The sequence below is a fragment of the Propithecus coquereli genome, unplaced genomic scaffold (genome assembly GCF_000956105.1).
Source record: "Propithecus coquereli isolate 6110/MARCELLA unplaced genomic scaffold, Pcoq_1.0 Scaffold118, whole genome shotgun sequence".
Classification (NCBI taxonomy): Eukaryota; Metazoa; Chordata; class Mammalia; order Primates; family Indriidae; genus Propithecus; species Propithecus coquereli.
In genome coordinates, this window is record NW_012135858.1 from 1,704,362 (window position 1) to 1,721,837 (window position 17,476).

Consider the following 17,476-nt stretch of genomic DNA (forward strand, 5'->3'; position numbering starts at 1 on the left):
GCCCAATGTGCTTTTAAGTTCATTCAATGAATTTTTTAGTTGCGATATCGTACTTTTCAGTTTAGAAATCCCATTTTTACAGGTACGATTTCTCTACTGAGCATTCACCATCCGCTCACTTGTTATGACCATCTTCTGCTTGAAGTTCTTGGAAATATATGTAATAACTACTTCAGAGTTCTTTTTTGCTAATACTAACATTTGGGTTATATTGACATCTGTTTTTATTGACTTATCTTGATTGTGGAACACTGTTTTGCTCACTAGCAGTTTTTTATATTATGGTGGACTTTGTGATTATTCTTTGTACAGACACTAGATTACATTGTCTTCCTCTAAAAGGTGTTGAGTTTTGGTAGGTAGTTATGGTATTGGAGGATCCTTAAAGTTTTGTCAGGCTTGGTTTTATTCTTTGTGAGGCAGGCCTGTTTTGATACTGAACTAAATTCTTTTATTTCAAGGTGTGGCCTTTTTGGGGTTTCAACTGAATGCATGAGTGTTCTTTTTGCTTTGGTTGGGCGGTTTATTAGCCTCCTGGGGCTGCCATAACAAAATACCATAGACCTGGTGGCTTACACAACAGAAATTTACTTTCTCCCAGTTCTGGGGCCAAGAAGTCCAAGATCAAGGTGCCAGCAGGTTTGGTGTCTGGTGAGGGCTCTCCCCTTGGGTTGTGGACAGCCCCCTTCTTTCTGCATCCTCATATGGCCTTTCCTTGATGTGTGCACTCAGAGAAAGAGAGCAAGCTAGCTCTCTGGTGTATCTTCTTAAAAGGGCACTAATTTTATTGGATCAGGGCTCCATCCTTATAACCTCATTTAACCTTAATTACTTCTTAGAGGTTCCTTCTCCAAGGAATCTACAGCCACATTGGGGATTAGGACTTCAACATACGAATCTTGGGAAGAACACAAACATACATTCGATTCATAATAGGCAGGACGACTCCCAGTGCTGCACAACCTTTTAGCCCCATAGTAGGTGATCTCTGCTAGACCTCACTGTGTGGGTGTACATGCGTGTCTGCGTACCAAGGGCCTGCAGTCAATCCTTATGCTTAGAAATCTGGTCTCTCTCTCCCAGGTGCTCTACTTGGGTTAGTCCTCCTGCTGGGACAGGGAAGTGTTTCCAGACAGAAAGCTGGGACTGTTGTAAGGTTTACTACATATTGCCCTTCCCTCAAAAATCTCAGACCTGGTCTGTTACTCATTTCCTGAAAACAGTTGTGTCATCTCTTGATAGTTGTTTTTGGTAGGATAGCAAGTCTGGTAACAGATACTCTATCATGCTTGGAAGCAGAAGACTAGTCATGAGATATTATTTCCAAACATAGTAGGAGATGCTTTGAAGATTTCTCGCAGGCATTCTTGTTTTATATAGTTAAATTTTTTATTGCTGATAGAGCCTATTTTATTAAAAGTTTTATGGGTAGACTTGGATTCTTTTTAAAGCTGTATTTTGAACATAATAGACTACATAGAGGGGGAGGGAGCCTTTTTGTTCCTTATAGGTAGGTATTGATGGAATGATTCTTTATGATATTGTTAGAATCTTTCTGAACTATTTCACTGTGTATTTGAGGCTCTCTATATACAGCAATCAAAGCCTGGTGATGAATGTTATGACTTACACCCACCAAACCCTGCCAATTTAGCAGTTAGGCCCCAGGAGGGCTCTTTTAACTTTCTCTCTCTCTATGCATTTGACACAGGATAATGTGAGATATGGCCCTAACACTGGGCAAAGTGACATGCCGTAAAAGAATGGTTTCTTAATTATAATATTTAAAATTTTCTGGGAGTTTAAAATACTCCTAAGTACGTAATTTAAGTGTTATTTAGTTCACTTGAAAAATGAAGTCCTTTTTGGCAGGCCATTATAAAATCTTCAGATTTTATCCTTTTTTTAAAAAAAGAGTAATTGTGAGTCCTGTATTTATAGGGAATAAACTATGCTTGTTAGCGTATTCAAATCAGAAATTTTTTTGTTTTCTATGAAAATTAAATCAAGTAAACAATATTTGAATATCTTTTAAATTGTTGGAAGGCTTTTGAGGGTATCACATAGGCTTCATATTTAATTGTATCACATGGCCAAAATTGAAAATATAATCATGAAAAGTTGAGTTCTAGCCAGGCTAGGTAGATACTTAGATGGTCTAAAAAATCAGCCTCAATTGATTATGTGTGTGTATTTGTACTTATACACATGTGTACTCACAAAATTTGGTAATTGATGATTTTGGCTTCTCAGATCAGTGAGGAAAAGATAGATTCTTAAATGTTGGGACTGACAAAAAATTTATAAAAATATTTTTCTGTTCTTACCTCACACCATGTGTGAGGTTCCAGACATACTAAATGAAATTCCAGATATACAAAAGATTTACATGTAAAAGGGGAATAATATTCATATAAAAGAGAGTATGGGTGAATATTTGATCTTCAGATAGTTCAAACAGGGTGCCAAATGATACTATACAAAGAAAGAATGTAGATTCTGTTACAAGCAAAAAACACATCTTAAGCAAATAGGAAAGATCAGTATGAAGTTGTAATATGTATGATTTGCTCTTCAGACTCAGCATATAAAGTTAGTCACCCATATATACAAGAAGTCCTTTGCTTCCCTCTTGAAGCACTGCCTTCCCCGCTTACCCTGTCTCCTAGTTGAGACTCACAAAAATAGAGTTATTCTATCTTTGAGAATAACTGGAGCCTCATAAGCCCACTAGTGCTGTTGCTTTTTGTTGCCACATGGTGTTGCTATTGAAGTTTGATTTTGTGCAGCCCCTTGGATGTTTGTCTGCTCAGCAGTGAAGCTCTGTCTGGTCCAGAACTTTGCACCATTGTCACTGGGGCCACATCGGACATTATAGTTAAAGCGCTTTTCGTTCATGTACTAGAAGCTCTGCTGTGGTTTTCCACGTTACACATTGTACCAGATTAATAGGATTTCGAGGAGCAACAAGCATCATTCATTCATTTAGTGAACAAATATTTATTGAGCACCTAATGTGCCCTAGATGCTATTTTATGCATTAAGAATAATACTAGTGAAAAAAACAAAAATTTCTGCCATGGTGGAGCTTATGGGAGTGGGGGATTGTGAGAGATGTTGGCAGAGACAGATGATAAACAAGCTAGAGCATTTATGCTAAGAAACATCTTCAGAAGGCCTATGCTCAAAGTCTTGCCCTCTTAATTATTTTGTGTTTAGTCTATGTGCGGCATCAATATCAATGATACCAGTGAGTATAACGAAGAAGAAGGACTGAGTACTTAGTGGATTTAAGACCAGTTTGCTGATAACTTATTACTACCTTATTTAGGGACTTTGTGGCCACTCTGTAGGTAATGGTACATTGTGCAGGTATTAAAAATATTGGCGTAGAATAGATGTATATTTATGAACATGGAGGGCTGTTTTTGATAAGTAGGAACACAGGAAATGATACATATAGTATGATCACAGTATTAGTGGGGAGTATTTTTTCTCTATCCCCAAGGTTTCCTTCCTGAGAATGGAGTTCCATTAGTGTCATCCTGACCCTGCCCTTGCTCCTTTATTCACTTCCTGATGTAATGATTTATCTGATTAGTAAGTTTGAGAGTAACTGGCCTTACGCCCTTCTTCTGTGCAGGAGTAACTAGTCTTTCCACCACCATTGAGTGATTTTTTTCATTTACTACTCTGTGGAATAAGTTGTGCAGAGGCTTGCTCCTGCAGGGAGAGGCATGTCCCTGTCTAGTGCTATGAGCAAGCCCATTTGGCCAGTACACCTAAGACTTCTATTAGTAAGAACAGTGATATTTTATTTTATTCTTTGTTTTGTTTTTCATCTTGTTCATAACTTAGCCAGGAATGGAGTTGTCAGTTTTTGAGTGCTCTCTTTGTACACCTTATACTATCTATGATTCTATTTTATTTAGTTTTACATAGATTTTTATTGTTTTTGCATATACATATATAGAAAAACATCTGGAAAGATATGTATCATAATTTTTAAAGGGACTGATGGAATTAAGAGGTTTTTTTCTAATCTGTACGTTTAAATTCAGTGAATTTATTAGATATATTATAATTAAGAAATAGTTAAGCATTTTAAACCTCTAAAAATTTCAGTCTAGTCTGACTTTGCATGTAGAAGAAATATTCTTCTTTGTACAGGGAAGAAGGTGGACCTGAGTAGATCTGTTTCTACCTGCATAGTTTGGTGCTTGGGTCTAGAACTTACGGTAGGCAAAAGTATATTACTTTTCTAAAATCCCTGGTTTGTCATTTTATCATACATATCAAAATAATTGTTTTACATCCATAAATAGTATTAAGCACTTTAAATGGTTTTTTAAAAGGAAGTTTCAGCATTTAACTGAGGTTAACTGTATCTGGTATATTTCTCTTTACTCACAAAATATAGGTGTTTGCTAAGCCTGTTAATTTTTTGGCTTCTTTTGATTATTCCTTGCTGTAAAAAATGAAACTACTCTAGATTCGTACCATCTTACCTTTCTTGTTTATAACGGAGATATCACCTGTCATTCGTGTGTGTGTGTGTGTGTGTGTGTGTGTGTGTGTGTGTGTGTGACGTGTTTGCTATAGGTTTACTGTATTTGAAATTATAGGATATATTTATTAAAAGGGAAAAGGATATAAAATTCTTCTAAAGTGGTTCTTTTTATTAATATATCTCTGCCTCTGTATAACTAGCAGAAGAAAATTGTATGTATCCCTTCATGTGGAAATTTTACAAAAGTTTATGAAGTGAAAATGCTATATAACTCAGTCATATTATAATCATACTTTTTAATAATTTATTTTAAAATTTTTGCTTTGATAATGAAATATTTCAGATCACAGAAAAGATATTGAGAATATAATAAAGAACTTCTGGATATACATTGTACAACTTACTAAACAAACCTTTGTAAATACAATTAAACCCTTGTGTACTTTGTTTTGACACCGCCAGTTTGATGTTTGTCATTCTTTCTTGCTGTTTTTTTTTTTTTTTTTATGAAGTGGGGGGACTGAGGTTCTCTTTTTTTTGAGACAAAGTCTGTCTGTGTTGCCCTGGGCTAGAGTACAGTGGCTTTATTATAGCTCACTGCAACATCCAACTCTTGGGCTCAACCGATCCTCCTGCCTCAGCCTCCCAGGTAGCTGGAACTATAGGTATACACCACAACGCCTGGCTAATTTTTCTATCTTTAGTAGAGATGGGGTCTCACTCTTGCTCAGGCTGGTCTTGAACTCCTGAGCTCAAACAATCCTCCCACCTTGGCCTCCCAGAGTGCTAGGATTACAGGTATGAGTCACTGTGCCTGGACTGACGTTTACCTTCTTATGCATGTTAATATTTTAACTACCTATGTACATATCCTTAAAGAATATAGTGTATTTTGGGGATGTTTTAAAATTGAGGGGAAACATTCATATATTGCTGGTGGGAACGTACGATAGTACAACTGCTTTGGAAACTGTCAACTCCTAAAAAAAATTAATAGAGTTATACAATCCAGCAATTCTACTCCTAGGTATATACCAAAAGAGAAATGAAAATATAATATACTCAACAAAAACTTGTACATGAACGTTCATAGCAACAGTGCATTATTTATATTAACCAAAAAGCTTTAAAGAACTCAAATGTTCATAAACTGGTGAATGGATAAATAAAATGTGGTATGTCTATACAATGGAATGTTATTCAGCAATAAAAAGAAATGAAGTACTGTTACATGCTATAACACTGATGAATCTTGAAAACATTGTGCTAAGTAACAAAAGCCAGTCACAAAAGAACATACATTGTTCTATTTATATGAAAAGTTCAGTGTGAATTTACTAATCAGTTTTCCTTTTTTGCTATTGAAAACAATGCTTTAGTGCAGTGGTCTCCCAACTTTTTAGGCACCAAGGATTGGTTTCATGGAAGACAATTTTTCCATGGAAGGGATCAGGGGGGGTCAGGATTTATTGTGCACTTTATTTCTATTATTATTATATTGTAATATGTAATGAAATAATCAACTCACTATAATGCAGAATCCAATTCTACTGCTGATCTAACAGGAGGCGGAGCTCAGGCAGCGATGGGAGCCAGGCAGTGATGGGGAGTGGCTGTAAATACAGATGAAGCTTTGCTCATCTCGCGCCTTGCCGCACACCTACTTGTAATGGCCTGGTTCCTAGGTTCCTAACAGGCCACGCAGGGACTGCTATCTGGTCTGCAGCCCGCGGGTTGGGGACTGCAGCTTTAGTGGACAGTTGAATGCATATTTCCTTATATGATAATATATTTTAAAAGCTTTCTTTGAAATTAGAATTTGCTGGGATTACTAATCATTCGTAATTTTTATTTGTTTAGAAGATATTTTATTGATATACCTCAGAATATTTAGTTCATTTAATTATACAATTTATAATTGAAATTAGAAAGTACCCTATCTTCTGAAGTTCATCCATAAGTTCTTTTATCTTTGGCAGGAGAAAAGGTAGGGCTTCTTAACTATTGTGTTTTTATTGGTATTTTAATGTTAAATAAGACGTGTCCTAATTTTCACATACGCTGATATATCTTATAGAAAAAGCCACAAATGAGTACAACACTACGGAAGATTGGAGTCTTATTATGGACATATGTGACAAAGTTGGAAGCACTCCTAATGGGTAAGATGCCCAGTCATGGTCACTGAATATCTAGGAACTTTATACCTGTGTCTCTTTTCCTGAGTAACTTTGGAAGGAATGTAGGATTTTACTACAGTTGACCATTGAACAACATGGGTTTGAAATGTGTGGGTCCATTTACATGCAGATTTTCTTCCACCTCAACTGTCCGTGAGACAGCAAGACCAACCCCCACCTTTTACTCCTCTCCTGCTCCTTAAGATTTTCTTAATAATATTTTTTCCCTCTAACTTACTTTATTGTGAGAATACAATATATAATGCATGTAACAATATAACATACAAAGTATGTGTTAATTGGTTTCTTTTTTCTTTTCTTTTTTTGGAGACAGAGTCTTGCTCTGTTGCCCAGGCTAGAGTATAGGTGGCATCATCATCATAGCTCACTGCAGTCTCAAATTCCTGGGGTCAACCTGTCCTGCTGCCTCAGCCTCCTGAGTAGCTGGAACTACAGGCATGCACCACCACACCCAGCTGATTTTTTTACTTTTTGTAGAGACAGAGTCTAGCTGTTGCTCAGGCTGGTCTTGAACTCCTGGCCTCAAGCGATCCTCCTGAAGTGTGCTAGGATTATAGGAGTGAGCCATCATACCCAGCCTTAATTGACTGTTTATATTGTCAGTAAGGCTTTTGGTCAACAGTAGGTTATTAGTAGTTAAGGTTAGGGGTAGTCAAAAGTTACACACAAGTTTTTGACTGTGCGGGGGGTTGGCTCCCCTAACCCCCATGTTGTTTAAGGGTCAACTGTATTTACTTTTGGGAAATACATAAGAAGAACCTGGAGGCTGGATTTATGGGATTAACCTTATCCTGGGATTAACCCTATTCTGACAGAACAAATGGAATAGAGTTCAAGCATGCTTTTTGGGGGCATACTGCAATTAAGCTGAACTGATGATGCTTTAGAAATTTAGAACAGTGATGAAAGCATTTGTTTTAATATTACAGCTTTTCATAGTAAATTCACATATGTTTATACCTGAAACTTTCAAGACTATATCTTGTTAGTTTTTTTCAAGATAAGAATTTGCTGTCTGAAAGCTTAATTTGTCTTGAAGAAGTTAAAAGATAATTTATATGGTACAGTTCTCTAGTGTTGACTGACTTTGTGAAGTGATTTGTCTCTTGATTTTGGAATATGTAATGTTTGTAACATGGTTTTTTTTTAAGTTCTATGAGTCTGTGAACAAAAGATAGTGTAAAATCATTTTATAGATTGATTCCTTTAACAGTGAAGTTTCCAGGATTTTATTTTTACATACAAGATTATTTGGTAATAGAATACCTTATATTTTTAATGTTTGAACTGAAATTCTCAATAAATACTTAATTGTCTCTCTCTCCTTTTTTTTAGAGCAAAAGATTGCCTCAAAGCCATAATGAAAAGGGTAAATCATAAGGTTCCTCATGTCGCTCTGCAGGCATTAACTGTAAGTAAAAGTCATGTTATTATTTGACCCAAATTTAAATATGTGTTTATTTCAGTAAGTTAATATTTCAACATTTGTATATTAATTTTTATTTTAATTAATAGCTTCTTGGGGCTTGTGTGGCAAACTGTGGAAAGATATTTCATTTAGAAGTATGTTCCCGTGATTTTGCAACAGAAGTACGTGCTGTGATTAAAAATAAGGTAAATTTTAAAAAGAGAAGAAATTGAAGTCATTAAAAACTACATATATCGTGTGTTATTTTAACTATATAGTATTAATAAAGTTGTATTATACATTAGATCATTTTTAGATAAATTGAAGTGAAATAAACTTCCTGTAATTTGATTTTTTTATTTGTAGCACCAAAACCTGTTTTTCTCCCCCAAAGCATATATACTATATTGATAATAACGAATCTTTATTGAGGGCTAGTGAGTAGTCACTGCTTTAAGTATTTTACATACACTGTTTTATTTAATGCTCTTAATCACCCTTGGAGCATTAGATTCTTGGAAGTTAGAGTCTCTTCTTATTTTATAAATGCAGAAATTGAGGATTAGAGAGAAGTTAGTAACTTGTCTAAGGTCATGCAGCTAATAAGTGGCATAGCCAAGATTCAGATCCAGGTTTCTGTGACTCCAGACTCCAAACTCTAACCACCATTCTATACTGACTCCTATTAGAGATGGTGAGCAAAGGGAGCCTTTATTTTAGAGCAGAGTGGAGGGGTCTTCATCATGAGTTGTTACTGATTTCCTTGAGACAGGAACTCTGAAGCATTATTCTCATGCTATTTGTGGCAAAAATCTCAGAATTTTAGTTAAGTTGATATAATCTAATATTGAGAATATTAAGAAAACAGAAAATAACCTTTGAATATAAAAGAAGTAAGACTTAGAAATTAATGTTCAAGAAGGGTCATTTTATATGAAGCAATTATATCTTAACGTGTAATAAATAGGTGTCTTGTCAGTTACTCAACTAGGCTAGAAATTGCTGTATTTTTGTTGATGTTCATGTAATTAAAGAGAATTTTGGTGTTAATTCTCCCTGTTAGTTAAATAATTTAAGTACTTATTTTAATCATAGGTTTTTGGTTTTTTTGCTTTGCCTTTTCTTTAAAAGGCTCACCCTAAAGTATGTGAAAAACTGAAAGCTTTAATGGTGGAGTGGTCAGAAGAATTTCAGAAGGACCCTCAGTTTAGTCTAATATCTGCAACTATTAAATCTATGAAAGAAGAAGGAATTACTTTTCCTCCAGTAGGTTCTCAGGTGAGAGTTTCATTCAGACCAGTGGTTGACCCTATACTATTTTAAAGGTATGTATCTTATGTGAAAGCTAGGCAAAATATGTCTTGATCATCATTTCCCACCTCTACTCCCCAAGTGTCTATCTAGTGTAGCAGTGCCTTACATTTAGTAGACATTCAATTTTTGTAAGTATTTCTTCTACGTATCAGAACTTTGAGAAGTGACTCAGACATAAACAATGTGTTTAATCCTACTTTAAGTCTGGAGTCATGCAAAAGGCATAGATGTATGAGATAGCCCTAAATATTCAAGAAATTTGTTATAAGCTTGAAGGGGAACCATATACATGCGAAAAATAAGTAAATTGTAAGTGACAAATATGGGAAGAGGGTACAAAGACTAGATGCTGTCTATCTTAGTACCGGGGTGAGAGAGGTAACTACAGATTAGGATGGCAAAGAAAGTGAAGAGGTAGAATTTTGAGACTTGAATTTATTATATTAGGTAGAGAGGAGTGAAGAGGTCATATCAGGAGAGGAATAAAATGAATAAATCCATGGAATTGAGAAAGGTCAAGACTTGTTTTGCATATGCCTAGAGTGAATGGTTTACATATAAGATGGGTGGAACTATAAGACTGTAAATTTATTTGGGGAGATATAGGATAGCTTTAGTAGGAGAGGGGTGGAGGTGCAGGGATAATGACTCATGGAGTGGGCCGTTTTTTTAGGTCTGTGGGAGAAAAATACTATTTCTTGGGTTTTGCTCTCAGTGCCTTTTGCCCTCCAATTAATATTAGGATGTGGGCTAGGGAAATAGACTAAGGGGAATACTATAGTTTCTTTTATTTTACACTATAGATCAAAGAGACAAAAAGATTCTTTACAGCAACCAGACCTAAGGGTACAAGGTAGAGTTTTGAGACAAAAGTCTTATAAGTAAGAAAAAGCAAGCATTTTCCTGTTCCATCCTTTCTGCATATTTTCTTCAAAAATCTGTGTTAAAGAACTGGTTGATGTATCAGAGTCCAGGACAACAGTTTTACATGCCATTTAGTTTAAGCATGACCTTCCTTAGTCCTCTGCTATGCCTGAAAAGCCACTGCCATACAATTACCATGAGTAAAGGACTCCACATATATTCCTAGAACTGCATCTCTTGTCACTGTCCTCCCTCCTCCTCTCTTCAGTCATTATCATGATCTCTTGCTGGCACTTTTCATGTAGCTAAACTCCCGTAGCAGTAGAGTACCTCCCACTGACCTCGGACAGTTGAGATCAGAGTCATTTATTCACTCTGTAAGTACTTAAATACTTTATCTAGCCAAGCTCTGTGTCAGATACTTTGATTTATGCAAAATGTAAGCCAGTTCGAGCCCTTTGTGAGTTTATAATATTTTCTTGAAAATTCTGATGTTTTAGTATTTGAAAACAACTACTTAAAATTATCGTGAAGAACTTCACTTTTAAATGAAACTCAGTTATATCAGTATTTTTTTTTAATTAGCATCTGCAAGTAATTATAGAGCTTGTGTTTTGTTTGAAAGTATAGTTTTGTTCATTTTACTCATACATTTGCAGACTGTCTCAGCTGCTGCCAAGAATGGTACATCACTGAACAAAAACAAAGAAGATGAAGACATAGCTAAAGGTAAATGATTAAGCACATGTAATTTAGTGTTGCTTAAAATATCCTTGCCAGAACATTTTATTAAAATAAAAGTGATTAAAAACTGGGTATATTTTCAGTTCTACCTCAAATCTAAAAACTAGTAGGGTCCAAAAAGTTAGGAAAGCAAATGACATATTACCGTAAGATGAATTTAATTCATTATCCTTTTCAATAATATATATTTAATGCCTACCTTTGGAGACATTATGTTTCACCTTTTCTTGAATGCCAAAGTTATGAGTCAAGCACAGAAATGTGTTCATGTCTTGTCCTATGTGGAAAGCTACCCATATTATAATGTCACAATCTGTTTGCTATAAAAATAATAGCTGCTGTATATGACAGACTGTGATAATAAGGAATGAGCAAAAAACTTTATTTTAACAAATGTCATGGTTCCCTGTCCCAGCCTCTCCCCATTAACTGTGTAGCAGTTAATTGGACAAATAAAATAGTCACTTGATTTATTCTTATTAAATATTATGTTGTCTTCTAATATTTAAGCTTTTTTTAAAGAAATTAAAATTAATTCTAGCTGTCTTTTTTTTGCATTTTAATTTCTGAAACTAGCTATTGAATTATCATTACAAGAACAGAAACAGCAGCACACAGAAACAAAATCCTTATATCCATCTGCAGAAATTCAGTTAAATAATAAGGTTGCACGGAAAGTGAGAGCTTTATATGATTTCGAAGCCGTTGAGGACAATGAACTCACCTTCAAACGTGGTGAAATTATTATTGTTTTGGATGACAGGTATGTTTTAAATCTTCCTGGAGTATTCTGAAGTTTCAAAGTACAATATCCTTAATTTAAAATCTAGAATATTCAGTTTTTTGACCGTTAGTGCATTTAAATCATAATTAAATTAGAACCTTTTTGTACCTTAATTATTATTTTTAAAGTAAAGGTTAGACTAGATGTTGTTTCTTATTTTTTGTTAAATTGATGTAAAGTATCTTTTATATCTTGAATGAAAGATGTATTAAATAATATTGTTGATAACCACAATTGGGAAACACATAAATAAATATTCAGGCATCTGAATGCATTTACCTTGGTATTTGTGTATACCAGAATTACTGACAGTAAAACTTTAGGAAGAAATCACTAAATTACCTTGAATAAAGCAACCAAAGCCATGCTTGGCTTCTCCCCAATTCTTTTTTAAAGATAGGGTCTTGCTCTGTCACCCAGGGTGGAATACAGTGGCACAATCATATCTCATTGTAAATTCAAACTTCTGGGCTCAAGCTATCCTCCCACCCTAGCCACCCAAATACCTGGGCCTACAGGTGTGTACCACCATGTTGAGCTAATTTAAAAAAAAATTTTTTTAGAGACAGGTCTTGCTATGTTTCCCAGGCTGGTCTTGAACTCCTGGCCTCAGGCAATCCTCTTGCCTCAGCCTCCCAACCCAGTCTTAATCTATTACTGTACTCTCTACACAGTTTCTCTATTTTTAAAAGTTGTATTAAAAAAAGATCAATCTATATTGAGCCTAATTCTGTTCTGTACTTTTAAAAGAAGTCGATGAAATTTAGCAAGAGTGAGACGTGACAGCTTGTTGCTATGAAGAGAGATTGCAACTGTTTTTGGTCTCCATTATAAATAACTTAGTAAGGACATTGCTAGTCTGGTATATTTTTAAATGAAGGGTAGATACACAATGATCTTACTTTTTTTTTTTTTTTTTTTTTTGAGATAGAGTCTCGCTTTGTTGCCCGGGCGAGAGTGAGTGCCGTGGCGTCAGCCTAGCTCACAGCAACCTAAACTCCTGGGCTCAAGCGATCCTCCTGCCTCAGCCTCCAGAGTAGCTGGGACTACAGGCATGCGCCACCATGCCCGGCTAATTTTTTAGTTGTCTGATTAATTTCTTTCTATTTTAGTAGAGACGGGGTCTCGCTCTTGCTCAGGCTGGTTTTGAACTCCTGAGCTCAAACAATCCGCCCTCCTCGGCCTCCCAGAGTGCTAGGATTACAGGCGTGAGCCACCATGCCCGGCCACAATGATCTTACTTTGCTGTGGTAAATATTTATTGAGAAAATGTTATGTGATAGATTTCCATTTATGATAAATGAATGAGATTACAGTTCTGTCTTCATAAAACCTAGCATAAAGTAAGGGAATTACTATACAGACGATTGTATGGAAGGCAGAATGTGGTGAGCGACGTAAGAGTACTGTTGGAGGCCGGAAGAGTGCAGATTCACACTTGGTGCAAGCATCTGGGAAAGAAGGCTATCCTGGGGCTCCATTTAAGGTGAACTTTGATTAATTTTGATAAGAGAAAAAATTTTGCAAGAAATTGAGGCTAGGAGAAGGATGGTTTTTTAGGCAATCAAGATAGCACTATATTTACTTAGAAAAATACTTTTTTTTTCTTGAATTTTCTTTTTTGGAAATAATTATTTGGAGTGGAACACATGATCCTTGAAGGAGAGTAAATAGAATTACAGATGCTTCTCAACTTAAGATGGGGTTATGTTCTGATAAACCCATTTTAAGCTGAAGATATCTTAAGTCGAAAATGCATTTCATATACCTAACCTGCAGAACATCATAGCTTAGGCTAGCCTACCTGAAACATGCTCAGAACACTTACTTACCTTAACCTACAGTTGGGCAAAATCATCTAACAAAAAAGCCTATTTTATAATAAAGTGTTGACTATCTCATGTAATTTATTGAATACTGTAGTGAAAGTAAAAAACAGAATGGTTTATGGGTGTCTGAAGTATGGTTTCTACTGAATGTGTATTGTTTTTGCACCATTTTAAGTCCAACCATTGTAAGGGGGGACTGTCCGTAAGGTGGAGAGGTAGTGTGGGCTCTGAACACTGACAGTCTGAAACATCAGGTTGTGGGTGTCTTTTAGTTAGAGTAGTTAAAAAAGAACTTAGGTTTACACTTTTAATACTCTTATACAAGTCTAAAATTAAAGATATTTGTAAAATAAAATAACAAAATGAGTATTGCTCTAGTATTCAAATTTAGAGGTTTTTTTTTTCTTTTGTTTGTTTTTTGTTTTTTTTTTTTTGAAACAGAGTCTAGCTCTGCTGCTTAGGTTAGAGTGCAGTGACATCATTGTAGCTCACTGTAGCCTCAAACTTCTGGGCTCAAGTGATCCTCTCACCTCAGCTTTAGCTTCTTAAGTAGCTGGGACCACAGGTGTGTGCCACTGCACCTGGCTAATTTTTCTATTTTTTTGTAGAGACGGGGTCTCACTACATTGCTCAGGCTGATCTTGAACTCCTGACCTCAAGCAATCCTCCCGCCTTGCCCTCTCAAAGTGCTAGGATTATAGGCATGAGCCACTGCACCAGGCCATAGAGCATTATTTTTACATAACAAAATTTTCTAAAATAAATTGCTACTTAGAAGGTAAATATAGTACTAATTAATAACACTGGTACTTTACCAGATCTATACTACCCTGTGCTATATCATAACTCAATTCTCCCTTGACTTTCTCTGGTGTAACTGCTGTGAGTCTTTCATACAGTATCCTGTGTTGTTACTGGCATTCATGTGGCGTGTATATACCTATTATAGGCTATTGGCCTACAGCAAATAAAGGGTTACATTATTGTGCTGTACCATGTTTTTTCACTGATGTCCCTTTAAAGCAAAAATTCATTAAATAACTTAGAATCATATAGAATGAGTTAAGACTTATCACTGCAAAAAAGAATTTTTTTCTTTGTAACTACTAAGAGAATTCATTGTGAACATGATGGAATATGTAGGTCAATTGCTGTCATTTTTATAATAGGACACTCCAATCTTAGAGTTGCTATAGATGTGCTTCTCAGCACATTATGGGTAAAATATTGTCAATCTGGGTGATTGGTAATCACTGGCAAGATTTTAAACACAACTGCTGCAAACTTGGGTGCTAAAGTTAGATGGCAATCTTAGGTTTAAAGAAAGTCATTCAGATGATCCAGAAAATGACTCTATTCATTGTGTTTATATTGTTGTGGAATTGAAAAAGTGAATTTAAAATTTTCACATACAAAACATTAAGTCCCTTGCAAATACATTGTTCTTGGATCTCAGTTTAAGAAACACTGAGCTGATAGAAAAGGCACACATTTCTTATTAACAGAATATACCAAATAAAAGCCTTTCACTTTGTACATTATTAGCTTTATCTTAACCACTGCTTGTTTGTTCTCTACATACCATTTCAAATAATCAAGTGGAATTCTTGCAGTTCCAAAAATGCCATGTTCTGATTAGACCTCTGCAGCGTTGTACATTTGGTTCTCTCTGCCTGGAAAACCCTGTTGAAGGAGGCAAAAGCATTTAGAAAAGAAAAGGAACTTTGCTTGCAAGGAAGGTTTGCAAGGGAGTCCAGGCTTTAGAAGGGTTGGCTCCTCATATTAAAAAATAAAACAGGTATTTTAAGGAAAAGGCTCCTACAAGATTACCAGGTTTTCTGAGTTCACAGTTTGTATGTTCATGGTAGAAATAGCAAGTTTTCTCAACGATTATTATATCCATAAAAGACATCACTTACCTTCAGCTATTGCCATAGCAAAAGCCAGCAGGTGAGGAGTATCTGTTGAGTCAGTACCTTAAAGAAAAGGCTCAAGTTTTCATTTATTTTGAGACCTAAAACTAGATAGGATAACCTGGTTTTTCATCTCAGTAGACAAAGTTTTTTTATTTCTTTGTGCTTTATTTTCTTGCTGATGGCTGCAGGGTAAAATGTCATTTTTATTTCTACAGCTTTAATTTCCATTTCCTCCTGGTGAGTGCCTGCTTAACCTTCAAAACCCCTGTCAGATTTTATATTGTCTGAGAAGCTTTTAAACTCTTCCCGGCTTTTAGATCCCGGTAGAGTTAGGAGTTCCTTTATCTGTGCTGCTATAGCTCCCTGAACATACACAACAGAGTTTCTCCTACTATATTGTAAGTCCAGTTGTCCCTCAGTGTCTGTGAGAGATTGGTTCCAGGACCCCCAAAGATACCAAAATCCACGGATGGTTGTCCCTGATGTAAAATGGTGTAGTATTTGCATATAACCTACACATATCCTACTGGGTATACTTTGAATCATCTCTAGATTACTTACAATACCTAATACAATGTAAACTGAATGTAAATAGGTGTTATACTGTATTTTTAAAATTTTGTATGTTTATCATTGTATCGCTATTTTTTATTTTTCCCAAATCTTTTTTGATTTGGGGTTGGTCGAGTCTGCAGATGTGGAACCCACAGACACGAAGGGCCGACTATACTTCTTTACATATGTCTCTCCTTCTAGATCAGTTGATTCTGAAGAGAGTGAGCACTTCCCTGGGTGGGAGGAAGGGTAAGGAGAAAACAAATTCCAGAAGATATAAAGGAAGGTTCTTAGTTGGTAGGGGAGGTTGTAAAACACTGCTAAATTTTTTTTAAGACATGGAGGTCTCGCTCTGTTGCCCAGGCTGCAGTGCAGTGGCTTTTCACTGGTGCAATCATAGCACGCTGCAGCCTTGAACTCCTGGGCTCAAGGAATCCTTCTGTCTAAGCCTCCTGAGTAGTTGAGACTACAGATGTACACTACTGTACCCAGCTTTGCACTAGATTCTAAATTTCTTGAAGGCAGAAACAGTGTCTTAATTATCTTTGTAACTTCAGTGCTTAGCCTGAAGGTATTATTTTCTCTGTGGCAAGTTTTTATAAATGTTAGCTGAATAAGCAATTTGTTGAAGGTTAAGTTTATGTCCCTTACACTTATATAATTTTTTGTTTTTCACTCAGTTGTAATTTATTCTTTTTTAATATAAAGAGCTCTAAATATAAATGCCACATTTAAAATTTTCCATAATTAGCAAATGGATTGTGTAAAATTATAGTGGTAATTATCTTAATTTAGGAATTGAAAATTGAACGGTATTTTGTGCTATAACATTCCATAGAAGCAGCTCATCGTGGAGAGAACACAGAACTGGATTAGGGCTGGGAAGGAGTTGTTGATTTGGTTGTTTTGCCTACTTTTATGCTTCATTGAGGAGTTTGCGGTAGTGTTTGGGAGGGAAATTATTCTACATTAGTAGGACCACTATGAAAGGCTACACACACAAGTGTTGATAGGATCAAATAAAATCCATGGATCCGTTTCACAGGTTTGGGTTCTCTGGTTTTATATAAAAATTGTTCAAAGTTCAGCTTTCCTTCCTAAAATGGAAAGTTCAGTTTAAAAAAATATGTAAGAGAATTTCTCCTATCCCTACATAGGCATTAGCAGATGTGATACTTAAAACCGTCAGTGCATGAGTTATTTTCCAAGGCTTTAAGAATTTGAATGAAATATACCTCTTTCATATCTTTGGGGTACTCATTAGATGAAATGTTTCAGAATTATAGAAGTTAATTCATCCTTAAGACTCATCCTTAAGAATGCCTGTTCAATAAGTCAAATTTTTGGAAAG

At 35.6% G+C, this 17,476-nt stretch overlaps 1 protein-coding gene across 1 annotated transcript in view; it reads left to right on the forward strand.

The window, feature by feature from the left end:
• STAM2 (signal transducing adaptor molecule (SH3 domain and ITAM motif) 2) overlaps positions 1–17,476 on the forward strand; it is a 47,476-nt gene that overhangs the window by 9,788 nt on the left and 20,212 nt on the right. Inside the window, exons 2-7 of the mRNA XM_012659243.1 lie at positions 6,588–6,672; positions 8,047–8,122; positions 8,227–8,325; positions 9,251–9,397; positions 10,957–11,026; positions 11,618–11,804. Coding sequence (XP_012514697.1) covers positions 6,588–6,672; positions 8,047–8,122; positions 8,227–8,325; positions 9,251–9,397; positions 10,957–11,026; positions 11,618–11,804 — 664 coding nt within the window. The remainder of the gene's footprint in view (positions 1–6,587; positions 6,673–8,046; positions 8,123–8,226; positions 8,326–9,250; positions 9,398–10,956; positions 11,027–11,617; positions 11,805–17,476) is intronic.